Genomic DNA, 14,009 nt, shown 5'->3' with positions numbered 1-14,009 from the left:
TCTGTTCACACTGTGATCGTGATGATCATGCATATATGGTGAGCAATTCAAACGGGCTTGACACAGATTTGCTATGATAAGTGACTCGAGCAAGCACGCGAGTACGCGGCTGTGCACACACTGACCACTGCTCTCATGTAACATCAGCTATACTCAAATAGTCTTTGTTGTTTAATTCATTTGTTATATTCTTGGCAGTTTTTCGCACTCTTAACTCTTCTGCAAATCAGGAATATAGAAATTTACCGTAAATATTCTAGAAAATGGGCACCTCACAAATATACATATTTGATATTGTTAATTATAATATGTCAACATAACATAGGCAGCAAAAATGTCTGTGCAAACACTCCTCTCTATGTAAATGAGGCTAATTATAGACTGAGCTTTATTCAGAAAACTCAATTGAAATTGCTCTGTTATTGCTCATGAATAGCAGACTGTTAAATCAAGCATAACATTAGTTTAGGCAGGTCTTGTTAGTCAGCTTGCAATCAGCTGACGCTCAGCTGATCATGACGTCTACCAATACAATTCAGATGCTCATCAAAGCGGTTCTATTTAAGTCCTCCATTTATTCATTTCTTTAGCTGTCTTTCCATTGCACAGAGGCAAGCTGCACTTAACCCTTCTCCATCCCTAGCTCCACATCTTGCATGGCAGCTTTGCCTTTTAGTTTTCCTTTACATCTGTCTTTGTGCTCTAAGACTACAATTAATTGGTAGTTGTTATTCCTGTCTTCAATTTGTTATTGCGCCTTGTTCTCGATTTATCAACTTGATATACAGTATTTGAAGTTCTATTAGATGTTCATTTAATCTAATATGTCAGAATGTAAAAAATTTTTTTCAATATTGTAAATTCTGCTGGTTCTGTTCTGTTATCCCTGGGTGGGGGGTTATTTGCTGCACGCCCTGCTCCATCCATGCATGGCTATGTGGTATTTGCCCAGAGCAGAACCATACCGCCAACACCAACAGATGCTTAAATTGTGTATCAATAAGGTATTCATTCAGTATTCATTTGATGGAAGTGGAACTGAATTTTATTTAAAAGACATATTTGAACAGATTCAAAGTCATAGGTAAACTATTTTCAACTTGGCACAATTTGCTCATGCTGAAACAATGACCAAAGACATCTGACATATGTCATGTGCTTCAGTGGACAAAATAACCTCAATGCCATCCTTATTCCATAACAAAACTAACATTTGTTTATTTGTGTTTGTGACAGAGGCTTCCCAATGGCTCCATTGACGCCCACGATGATAACAGCAGATGTCTGGAGCTGCAAGAACTGCTGGATAAGGCTAATAAGGAGCTGGCCCAAAACAGAGACCGGCTCAGCGGCCTGACCAGTCGGATGGGTGAGCTCGAGACAGAACTGGCCACTGCTCGCAAAGACCTGCTGAAGAGCGAGGAGCTGAGCACTAAACACCAGAGGGACATCCGCGAGGTTAGAATGATTGGGGAGAGAGGCAGGGGACAGAATGGGGACACACTAATAAGGACTTTTCTTGAGGAAAGATAAGGTGTCAGACAATGAAGACCTTGAGCTTCTCAACTCTGCTTTGTTCTGCCTGAGAGGCACAAGGTTACAAATAATGTGAAGGTGACTGATTCTTTGACAAGGACTAATGTTAAGTTGTGTGTCTTTCAGCATATTTAAAGTTATAGTCAACCCAAAAGTGATTTCTGTCACCATTTACTTTTCAAACCTGGATGACTTCTGTGAAATACCGGAGATGTTTTGCGGAATGTTTTTGCTTTTCTTTTTCATCAATGAAAGCATACGTATTAAAACTTGGCATATCTAGACATGTCAAACCTGGTTTGAAATCTATGACCACAAACACCATTAGTTCATGTGTGTCTTGCACAATTGTGCCTCGCCAATTTACAATATGTAGAAGTTTTATTGCGATTTGAGACTTTTAGTGTAGCGTACAAGTTGTATGGGCAACATTTATGATATTTGAATGTTTTAAGTTTTTGTGCCATTTTTTGACCTCTGACGTTATAGTTCACTGCCCACTTTCATTCTATGGTGAAAGTGCAGTTTGGAGATTTGGCTAAACCTCTCCTTTTGCCTCTCAACATAGGTGAATTAGTTTTGTGGTTATGTTAAACTAAAGCATCATTTTTGTTTTTTGAATACTTTGAGCTGTGTCTTTTTTCACTTTTCCACAACACCTATGTTTTTAAGTGTGTTTTAGTCTATTAAAGGAATGTTCTGGGTTCAATACAAATTTCAGCTAAATCGACATTTGTGGTATAATGTTGAATACTACAAAAATGTATTAGAGTCCTTCCTCCTTTTCTTTAAACGCAAAAATGGAGGTTTCATTGAGACAATTACAATGGAAGTGAATGGGGCCAATTTTTGGAAGGTTTAAAGCAGGCCTGGCTCAAGCTCTAAGATGTAAGGTGGGCCATAGGACCCACCGGGTGGGCTGAACAGTTGGAGGGGTGGGTGTAGGTGTAGTTCTCAAGGTGGGCCAAATTCATGATTGGGTGGGCCACTGTGGAGCCGGGCCTGGTTAAAAGGCAGAAATGTGAAGCTGATAATTTTGTAAAAGCACTTGTACATTAATACTTCAGCTAAGAAATGTATTATTATAAAAAAATATATATAATATTTTTTTCCACTGTGGTTTTAGGGTTTACGGCATTATGGCAACAAAGTTGAAAATATTAAGATTACTTTACAGAGAAAAGATTAGATTATAGTCTTGTGGCTATATTTTAAAATGTTTAACTTTTTAAAGTATTTTTACTTTAATAGAATGCACCCATTCACTTCAAGTGCCTCACTGTAACACAAATTATTGCTTAAAAGGAGCAATGAGACAAAAATAAATGTTTGTGGTAATCAACATTATGCCACAAATGCTGTGGATTGAGCTTAACTTGTATTGAACCCCGATATTCCTTTAAATGTTTCCAGATTTCCCTTAGGTTTTGGTTTTCTCTTACTATGTGCCTGTTTGACAGGCGATGGCACAGAAGGAAGACATGGAAGAGCGAATCACAACATTAGAAAAACGTTATCTGGCTGCCCAGAGGGAAACCACCTCAATCCACGACCTGAACGACAAGTTGGAGAGTGAGCTGGCCACCAAGGAATCACTTTACCGACAGGTACGCAAACCTTGAACCAGGCCTGGGATGATTTAAAGTTCAATTTGAATATGGTTGAACTGAAGTTGATCCATGCTATAGGTCAGTGCTGGTTGATGTCCCATGCTACAGTTCCAGGGTGGTGGGGGTATCAGGTTGTTATGATTTTCACCCACAGTGTCTAATACAAATGCTAAATGTGGTTAAAAGGAACATATTTATGGTTTGGCATTGATGAAGGGGTACTTGAGCCTTACTGATAAGGCTGTGGGGGTACATAATATAAAAAAGGTTGGGAAACACAGTATAGCCTACTCATTGGTCCCAGAGAAGAGAGAGAGAGCTCTCCTGGCCTTATGAATTTTAGTTCCGGAGTACTGTTTATGTAGAAGTAAATGCTAAACTGTATTACATTATATTGATATTACAGCAATAGACATATAATCCAATTTTTGAATTGGTTAATTTATCATGTTCAGTTTCTACATGTATATTGTGTTTGTTTTTGTGTGTGTTTGTACACTGGTGGTTTGTTGTTATGTGCACTTATTTATTACGTTTTGTATGTGTGCTTGCTTTTCATGTGTTTGGTATGTTTTCGTTTGTGTGTGTACACTGGTGGTTTGTTGTTATGTGCACTTATTTATTACGTTTTGTATGTGTGCTTGCTTTTCATGTGTTTGGTATGTTTTCGTTTGTGTGTGTACACTGGTGGTTTGTTGTTATGTGCACTTATTTATTACGTTTTGTATGTGTGCTTGCTTTTCATGTGTTTGGTATGTTTTCGTTTGTGTGTGTATGCTTTGAGTTCTTCGTTGTGTGAGTCTTGATATCTTACCTTTTGTGTGTGAATGCATTTACTGTAATAGTTACATAATATTCATGTATCTCAATGTATATTCTTCTATACTGTATATCTATTCTTCTAAACATGGGTATGTATCTTCATTTTTTTGGTGCCTAATTGAATATACACCCTCTGTCTTATTTTTTGTGTGTTTATGTGCATGAGTATGCATGTGTGTGTTTTTTCAGAGTGAGGAGAAGGTACGACACCTCCAGGAACTGCTGGAGTTGGCGGAGCAGCGGCTACAACAGACCATGAGAAAGGCAGAGACTCTGCCCGAGGTGGAGGCTGAACTGGCCCAGAGAGTGGCCGCTCTCACCAAGGTGAGTACCCGATATGGATGGGCCAGGGTGGTCGTATCAAGTTTATCTAGAATTTATTTTTAAATGTTTGAGCATTGACCGAATAGTTCACCTAAATTGGGTTCACGACCCAATTTACTTACTCTCATGCCATTCCAAAACCATATAATTTTACTGCTCAGAGCCATAGCATAGAGGTCAGCCAACATATACTGACAAATTGGGTCATGGTACTATGTGGGAAATTCGAGTTCGAGTCTGACTTTTTGTCCTCTCTCTAATATCCTTGTCAAGAAAAGGGCCAAAATAACCCTGCTCTGCTCATAATGATAAAGCACTCCATTTCATCAACCATCACACTGTACACAGATATAAAACAGATATTTCTCTCCTGCTGGCTTTCTCATTCGTTTCTTTCCTATTCTGATAATCCTCGCTGGGTAAAAGTCACATTCCATTTGAGCATCAGCTGGAATTTTGGATGACAGTGAAACTGTCATCCTTAGTGCAGGAACTGGAACTGAAACCTTAGTGCAGGCTATTCCCCTATCGCTGTTTATGGAGCCTAAAGATGTTACAGAGACACCTACACTCACTGAACACTTTATTAGGAACACTATGGTGCTAATAAAGTGTCTGACGTGGTCTATTGCTTTTGTAGCTCATTTGCCTCAAGGTTCAACGTGTTGTGCATTCTGAGATGCTATTCTGATCACTACAGTTGTACAGAGGGGTTATCTGAATTACCGTAGCTCTTCTGTCAGCTCAATTCTGCCCATTCTCCGTTGACCTCTTTCATCAACAAGGCGTTTCCGTCTGCTGAACTGCCACTCAATGGATGTTTTTAGTTTTTGGCACCATTCTGAGTACACTCTAGAGACTGTTGTGCGTGAAAATCCCTGGAGATCAGCAGTTACAGAAATACTCAAACCAGTCCGTCTGGAAACAACAATCATGCCACCATCGAAATCACTGGGATCATCTTTTTCCTCATTCTGATGGTTGATATGAATATTAACTGAAGCTACTTACCTGTATATGCACGATCTTATGCGTTGCACTGCTGCTACGCAATTGGCTGATTATATAATCAAAAGAATAAGTAGGTGTAATGGTATTCCTAAAAAGTTACATATAGCATTGTGACAAATCTTTGTCTTTCTTACTCGGTTGGGAAGGAGGAAGCGGGAGCCAGGTGAACAATCCAACTTAAGTCACACTTTTCAGCATAACAAACATGGTCGACGCACGCACACACGCGGCTTTGTGCATCTCTCTCCATCTGCTGCTGTCTCCTCTCCTTAAATACTCCTGTAACTCGTCACTGGAACCCAAGACAGGTGTGGAGCACAGGTGGAACTCATTCACCTCTCATTTTTGTCTCCTGCAGGCAGAAGAGCGTCATGGCAACATTGAGGAGCGTTTGCGCCAACTGGAAGCCCAGCTGGAGGAGAAAAACCAAGAGCTAGGCAGGGTGAGGACTGGGATTGGGGTACTGAAGGGGTGACTGCCTTGAAGAGACACCAAAGGGAAATAGGGAGTGAGTGAATGTCAGATAGAGAGAAGATGGGATTGCATTATGGATGGAGGGAAGGAGGAAACAAGGGAGCGTGTGTGTGTGTGTGTGTGTGTGTGTGTGTGTGTGTGTGTGTGTGTGTGTGTGTGTGTGTGTGTGTGTGTGTGTGTGTGTGTGTGTGTGTGTGTGTGTATGTGAGCGTGTATTTATCACTTTGTGGGGACCAAATGTCCCCATAAGGATAGTAAAACCCGAAATATTTGACCTTGTGGGGACATTTTGTCAGTTCCCATGAGGAAAACAGCTTATAAATCATACTAAATTATGTTTTTTGAAAATGTAAAAATGCAGAAAGTTTTCTGTGAGGGTTAGGTTTAGGGGTAGGGTTAGGTTTAGGGGATAGAATATAAAGTTTGTACAGTATAAAAACCATTATGTCTATGCAAAGTCTCCATAAAACATGGAAACACTACATGTTTTTGTGTGTGTGTGTGTGTGTGTGTGTGTGTATGTGGTTGCTTTGTTTCTTATTTTTCATTTTTAAGTGCACATAAGAATGAACACTAAAAAGAGTCACAAGTGATTTATTTATTTCATGCGAATGCATATGTTTGCGTGTGCCTCACATATATTTGCATGGGGTCAGGGATATTTACAAAGAGACAGAGGCATGTGGGTATACAGTATGTGAGTATGTTTTTTAATATGACATGAATTTAAAGTGGTTTGAGCACGTAAGCTTGCATGTGTGAAAAGAATGTATGTTTGTGTTTGCGGGTCAGGTTTTGTCTACATTGTTGAGCCCAAATGTACCGGAAAGATAATACAACTTGAAATCACCTACATTGTGGGGACCAGATAACAATCCCCATGATGAAAGAAACATAATAAACATAATAAATAATAGATGTCTAAAAATGCAAAAAGGTTTCTTTGAGTATTAGGTTTAGGGAAGAGAGAATGTCATTTGCTCAGTATAATAATACTGTACTAATAGAAGTGAATGGAAAGTCCCATCCATGAAAAATAAAACAAAGAGTACATAGAGTAAATCAGGGCTGAAGGCCTTCCCGGGATAAAAGGCACTTTTGATTTTATTTTCTCCCAAAACACTAAACAGCAACTAAAACTACCACAGTACTTTCTTTAACACCTGTTTTGAAACTATACACTACAAAATATTCCTGATCCTTGATATAATTGTTTGCAATGTCTAAAGTTTGACCTTAAGGTAATTTCATCTTCTCTTTATTACTTTTTAAATGTTGCAAATGTATGTAGCTAATGGAAATCCCTGAAATTATCGCATTCATTTTGAGAATAAATATTTTTGTCATTATTAGTTTTGTTCAAGGTGATTAAATAAATAATAAAAAAAAACTCCCCAATAATTGAGAGGATTGTATTTGGGTTAAAAGCCCCCCTGTCATCTGGGGCTTAGCCCACAGGCCATATTATAATATAAAAATAAGAACAATCCTTCCTTCCATGACTTAAAAGATTACCACCCTACCTGTCAAATAATAATTATATTAAGTGCAACACTGACACTGGTTCAGAAACTTCAGGAGCACAATAAACGGATCAAACACGTTTTAATTTGCAGAGGATCAAAGTGAGAATTACAACTCGTCGGCTCGTTGTTCAGTGTGCAGAAATGAACACTAACAATAAAATCTAATTCGTTTAACAATTTAAATTTGCAATTTTCATTTATCATAATATTTTGAGAATAAAGTAAAAATAACGAGAAGAAAGTCGAAGCATTATGAGATTAAAGTCGTACAATTTTGAGTATAAATCGAAAGGAACGTAGCATCAAAGTGATATTGTGGACAACAGCAAAATGGAGCATCATCAAGATTTTGCAAGCACTCTGTTCATGAATGAGGGGTGGATTAGTACGAGAGTAATCAATCTGTGGCACCTGTCAATGGAGGCACGATATATAGGCTCGCACTCAAGTGAAGCGAAAAATAATTGGAACTGCCATGAACTATGTAAGTCCATAATGACATATTGTATGTGGTAGCATCCCCTCAGTTACAGTATTGTTTAGAGAGGAAAACCCAACAACAACGCTGAGCGGGACTTCTCAGATCTGGCTGGCTCTTTCTCCTGAATAAATTACATTTCCTACATTACCGCTGCAGAGCCCGGATACTAATAACTCTGTGCTGATGAGACAAAATACCAAGGGTTTCTTTATTGTAAAATCCTATCCTAAAGTATGATGTAACTACGTCCTCCACATACATCTCTTGTATTAATGAAGCTGCTGGCTCGGCGTCCGTTCCATCATTGCGATAATGACACTCTGTTTAGCCTAATATTGAGATTTGTTTCTCTAATATTTCTACTTTATTCACACAGTATACTACTTTATACTAATTCTCGCAATGCTAAAACTTTATTCTAATCATTTTTACTTCAATCTCAAAATATTATGACTATAATCTCAATATGCTATGACTTTATTCTAATAATTTTGACTTTATTTTCATATGAAAACTAATATCATAATATCACAATTTGTTTTTAGTAGGTCCTCGTGGTGGCGTGGTTACTCACATCAATCCGGGTGGCGGAGAACAAGTCTCAGTTGCCTCCGTTTCTGAGACAGTCAATCCACGCATCTTATTACGTGGCTCATTGTGCGTGACACCTCGACTCTGCATGTGGAGGCTCATGCTACCTTCCTCGATACACGCACAACTTGCCACGCACCCCATTGATAGCGAGAACCACTAATCACGACCATGAGGAGGTTACCACATGTGACTCTACCCTCCCTAGCAACCAGGCCGAATTGGTTGCTTAGGAGACCTGGCTGGATTCACTCAGCACACCCTGGATTCGAACTCGCGACTCCAGGGGTAGTAGTCAGTGTCAATACTCGCTGAGCTACCCAGGGCCCCCATGGGTTTCATAACTGTTATTAAACATGATTCCAGGTTGTTTTTAAACAAAACAAAGTTTCAACGCTTGATAAACGGTAAGAAAGTGTTTTCTTTCCCTTTTACTCAGACTTAAGTACAATAATTAGACAAGTTGTTCAATGAAGTTGTTCAAATTCAAGTTCAATGTTAGTTGATTTGAAACCATTTAAAAATCAAGGCACCCCAAAGAGGCTATTTAAACGCAGCAGTTTAACTCCACGCACATGACATGGAAATATGAACCAGCACGGGCAGAGCACACATACAATACAGGCAGTCATTTTTGTTTGACTTTAATGTGAGATTGTATCATTTAAAGACCTTTGTATTGTGCTATTTAGGCTTATAGCTCACTGTGCTGCTATTTTGAGCAGCGTTTGAGGAAATTCCATTGCAATAAACATTACCACGTACCGACTCCCGACTAAACCCGAATAACTGAACAAGATGACTGGTGCATGCATTCAAATCTTCTTAGTGATTGGATTGTTATAAACAAATGAAGATTAGAAATGTGGATTATAGATTATATATTTAGAAATAAGGCTTGCATAATAAAATCTCAGTGCCTCTGATACAGAAAAGCTGCACCCCATGAGAGAAAATAGAAAGCTCCCACACGAGGCATTCATAACTATTTGTCTGATGAACCTGAGCACAAACAGCAGGTAAAAATCAAAGTGCGAACTGTCAATTAATGCAAGTTGGGCTCACTGATTGGAATTAATTTACATTTGAAGCCAGAATTGAAGCATGCCTCATTGCTTTTGTACCCTGATGTAATTAACATTAAGCCTTATTTTTTTAAATGTAAAAAAAAAAAAAATGTGAGTCTATTAACAAAAGATCCAGGGCTTCAGCCCTATCAGCTAAGGTCTAGCTACGCCGCTGCCAAAGGCCCTCATAAAACACATTGTTTTTCTTAAGTGGGCGAGTAGATTTGACTCAACTTGACTTATCCAATCACAAGTGAGATTAATTTGTTTATAGAATACTTAAGATGTTATGAAATGCAGAATGTGATTGAAATGAACATGAAATGGTAACCCATTAACCCTTTTCTGAAGTGGTTATTTTGAATAAGTTTAATTTGTTACTCAAAAAAGCATCTATCTGTCTCAAATGTATTTGCCTGAGTTGACAAATTTCATCCTTTAACTATTGTTGATATGATAAATGATATCACTTTAATCCCCCCTGGGGGCCTTTTACCCCAAAAGTGTGGGATAAAAGGCCCCTCAGTAATCAAAACAGTCTTCTGTTATTATTCCGCCCCCCCATACAAATAGTTGCTTCATCTATATTCAATAAAAATACATTTTCTTTAATATTGATGCATTTTTTATTAATAAAAACAAGCAAATTTTCCATAAGGTGTGCCATCAGCCCATTGTACTCTACTTAACTATAGTTTGGGGCCAGATTTATCCCCAAAAGCGAGCTAAATCTTACATAAAAACATTCAGGGACGTCCTAAAAAAGAAAATGTAATTAATAAATAAAGCAATTGCTGTTCATTTCAATTTTTTTTATTAACAGAAACTAGGATTGTCAATAGATTTACATTTTGTCATGTTCTTCAATAAAAACAACAGTCGTTGAGGGATTAATTCATTAAAATAAGAAATACGATGACAGTTTACATGCTGTGCATCTTGATTTTTAGAGTTTTTTTTTTTTTTGCAGTTTAAGTTACATTATTATAATATAACTAATCATTTTAAATCATCTTACAGCCCCCTTGGAAGTTTGCTGAGGGCCCTTAGTGGGCCCCAGGCTGTCTTGGTTGTGAACCAGTGGTCTATAGCAATTGTTATTCACTTCATAAAAACAATAGAATTCTATGGTATGTCCCCACTTAAACTTGTACGTTTGTGTATGGATTCACAGAGACAGTGGGTGTTGCGCAATAGGTCTTGACCAGGCCTGTAGGTGATGTGTTTGACCTCACAGTAGGGACTCTTGGGGCTGACCACTCTGATTAGCCTCCTCTGCCTGTTTCTCAGGCACACACACACACACACAGACTTAAACAAATACCTGCAAATATCTATAATCAAGCAATGCTATGCATGCAAATACATTCCCATAATTGTGAATATGGGGCATATTTGTAGCCCATCTTGCTGCTGAATTTCCCCACCCCCATTAAGAGCAGCACTGTAATTGGCTGCTATATTTGGATTTTGAATAATTCATGCATGCTAAATTTCCTCCTGCATGTGAGCTGATGGTTTTAATGACTTAAAACAGACTCCTTATACTCCTTAAACCTTAATGAAACTGGTGCGTACATTCACGAAGCTCTGAGCTGACTACATCTTAAAAGTCATTTGCTACCAAAAGAAAATTAAGAGTTTGTTGCCAGGCAACTGAGTGCCAATATCCCACTGCAACTGTGTTTAAAAGTCATCACCCTTGCATTATATACATTATATACACCACATGCCCTCAGAAATGTAATTAATCAAATTAATCGCATATATAAATATTTGCCTAGAAAGCCCCTCAAATAACAATAATTCAATAAATGATTAAATACTATAAATAGTTATATTTAAAAAAACAAACATGAACTGAAAATAAACAATTGTATTTTTATTAACTAATATTAACGAATAGAAGTGTTCCAGTGTGAAGTGTTACCAAAAAGACAATTCAAAAAGTGTCTTTAGTATGCAATATATGCTTATTTCCATATTACTGAATTTATGTAATCTGCCTATAATTGGCCTAGTGTTCACAGCAATCTATTTTGCAATTGAATCAATCCGAGATAGATTTATTATGAGGGCTTTTCTAAGGACGTGTCAGTGCACACCTGCGTCAGACGCTTTTGGAGCGTCTCGTTTGCATTTCGTCTTAAACATATAGTTTTAGGTCACTTTGCCAAGTTAAACATAGTTTGAAGCTTTGAAGCTATATATATATATATATATATATAATGTTTGTATAAGTCATTAAAATCATAGACAAAAAAAAATATTTAAAATGTCTACTGTGCTTCAGGGTTTAATGATGCCCTCTATTGGTTTTACTGTGAACTTCACAATTGAATTGCAATTCAAAATATTGTAGTAAGTAGTGCCTGTTAAGGCTAGCATCATTATTACTTTTGCCCCACCAAATCTCTGAAACTAAGTACTAAACTTCAGTATGTAAATTATTTGTGATACATCAAAGGGTGCAGCTTGTTTTGGAGAGGTGTGCAGTAAGTGATCAGATTCATGACTTGATATTTGATGATGTGCAATAAAATCTCATTGACTTCCATTAAAGGAGGGACTTGTTCTATATTAAATGACAAATATATCATAGACATTTGGGGGTGGGTGCTATCTGTTGACCCAGAAGAACCTACCAAACACATACTAATGCACTAAAAACCCCTCAGAAAACCATAGCAATTACTGTACTGTATGCAGTTAAAAGACAGTCTTCTACACTACATTTCACACTCCACCTTTTTCTTATTTTTATCTTTTCTGTTGACTCTCTAAATCACTCTCAGGCTCGTCAGAGGGAGAAGATGAATGAGGAGCATAACAAACGTTTGTCAGACACTGTAGACCGTCTCCTCACTGAATCTAATGAACGACTACAGCTGCACCTGAAGGAGCGCATGGCTGCACTGGAGGATAAGGTACAGGTTAAACCACACATACCCACACATGCAGTACATACTTAACCATTATCTTTCAAGCAAAGTGTCAGCCTTCAGTATCCTCCTACACACAGCTCTCATTACTGAATTATTTCCCAGGCCACATGTCAGCAGATCTATTTCCATAGCTGGATGTCCCTTTGTCAGTTTGAACCAGTCTGGCCATTCTCTGTTGGCCTCTCTCATCAACAAGGCATATTCGTCCGCAGAGCTGCCACTCATTGGATTTTTTTTGTGTTTTTGGCAACATTCGGAGTACATTCTACAGACTGTTCTGTGTGTGAAAGTCCAGCTCATGGACCAGCTCATCTGGCACCCTTTTTGTTTGTTCATGTTAACTAATGTAGTTAACTTATTTTAAAAAGTACAACCTATTTGTCGCCGATGTACTGCAAAGGTCAGCCATTTTGCTCACATGATTAGCACCAAGCAATTTTATTATTTTTTTAGCTCTAAGCTGATAAGACAGGAAAGTAGTGTGTGAGAATGATTGTCCAGATGTAAGTGGACAGGTCGAAGCACAATATGTAGAGAGAGAGACGAGCATGCATGTCATCTTAAGTACGGCCTGCTGCTTTGACCTTTTTCTCAACTTTCTTTCTTCTATCTTTCTATTTCCTGTTTCTCCTTCATCAAGAATGCACTCATCCATGACTTGGAGAACTCTCAGAAACAACTCGAAGAGTTCCATCACTCAAAGGTATCATTGCTCCTAAGATATTGCACTGATCTGTAACTGAAAAGGTCCATGGACATTTTATATGTCAAACATCCAAAAACAATAGCATGTTAAAGTATGGTAAATTCTGCTTCCTTTTGTAATGAGACATGAATTTATGAAACTTGCATGAACTTATTCAACTAATTGAGTGTTCTTTGACTTTGTAGGAGAGGCTGATCGGTGAGATTGAGAAACTACGAGCAGAACTGGATCATCTGAAGCGCAGGAGTGGGGTGTTTGGAGATGGAACACACCCTAGGTGACATCCAGATTTCAATTTAACATAAGAAAGCATGTGCTCTATTTTAATTTGTGAATTAAATGGGATATAGCCATGAACACATGCCAAGTAAGGCATCTGAGCTTCTCTTTCTGTCTGTCTGTCTCTCTCTTTCTCTGTTGACCCTGTCTTAGGTCTCATGTTGGCAGTGCCACAGACCTGCGATTCTCAGTGGTGGAAGGTCAGGGTGATCATTATTCCTCCACAGGGGTCGTACGAAGGGCTCAGAAAGGTCGACTGTTGGCACTCAGGGATGAACCCACAAAGGTGTCAATGTCATCTACATTACCATCGATTACAGTCTCAAATTAAAACGCTCACTTCCTGTCTTCCTTCAATTTATTTCAGTGGTGTAAAATGATGTAAACCAACAGCTAAATGTTGCCTCTAGGTGTAGCACTGTGCTGTAATAATAAATATGGACAATGTTTATTCCTTCAGTCTTACCTCTCTCTTTCTCTTTCCTATTTTGCCTCATTGGATGCATTCACTGTAAGTTCTGGGTTACATATTTAGATTATATTTTATGTACGCAGACACTTTTAACCAAAGCCACATAGAGCAGCAATTCACTGTCATTGCCAGCTCCACTCTCTACCAGTTACACTACAGGAACTC

The 14,009-nt window shown here is 38.2% G+C and overlaps 1 protein-coding gene across 2 annotated transcripts in view; it reads left to right on the top strand.

Annotated features, from left to right (window-relative positions):
- LOC127625921 (liprin-alpha-4-like) overlaps window positions 1-14,009 on the top strand; it is a 167,132-nt gene that overhangs the window by 124,084 nt on the left and 29,039 nt on the right. For both annotated transcript variants that reach the window (XM_052101387.1, XM_052101386.1), the window contains exons 6-13: window positions 1,237-1,458; window positions 2,997-3,143; window positions 4,158-4,292; window positions 5,662-5,745; window positions 12,238-12,369; window positions 13,028-13,090; window positions 13,279-13,370; window positions 13,526-13,658. In XM_052101387.1, coding sequence (XP_051957347.1) covers window positions 1,237-1,458; window positions 2,997-3,143; window positions 4,158-4,292; window positions 5,662-5,745; window positions 12,238-12,369; window positions 13,028-13,090; window positions 13,279-13,370; window positions 13,526-13,658 — 1,008 coding nt within the window. The remainder of the gene's footprint in view (window positions 1-1,236; window positions 1,459-2,996; window positions 3,144-4,157; window positions 4,293-5,661; window positions 5,746-12,237; window positions 12,370-13,027; window positions 13,091-13,278; window positions 13,371-13,525; window positions 13,659-14,009) is intronic.

This window comes from Xyrauchen texanus, chromosome 32 (assembly GCF_025860055.1).
Source record: "Xyrauchen texanus isolate HMW12.3.18 chromosome 32, RBS_HiC_50CHRs, whole genome shotgun sequence".
Classification (NCBI taxonomy): Eukaryota; Metazoa; Chordata; class Actinopteri; order Cypriniformes; family Catostomidae; genus Xyrauchen; species Xyrauchen texanus.
Note: the sequence above shows the minus strand (reverse complement) of the source record. Positions and strands in the feature narration are given on the sequence as shown.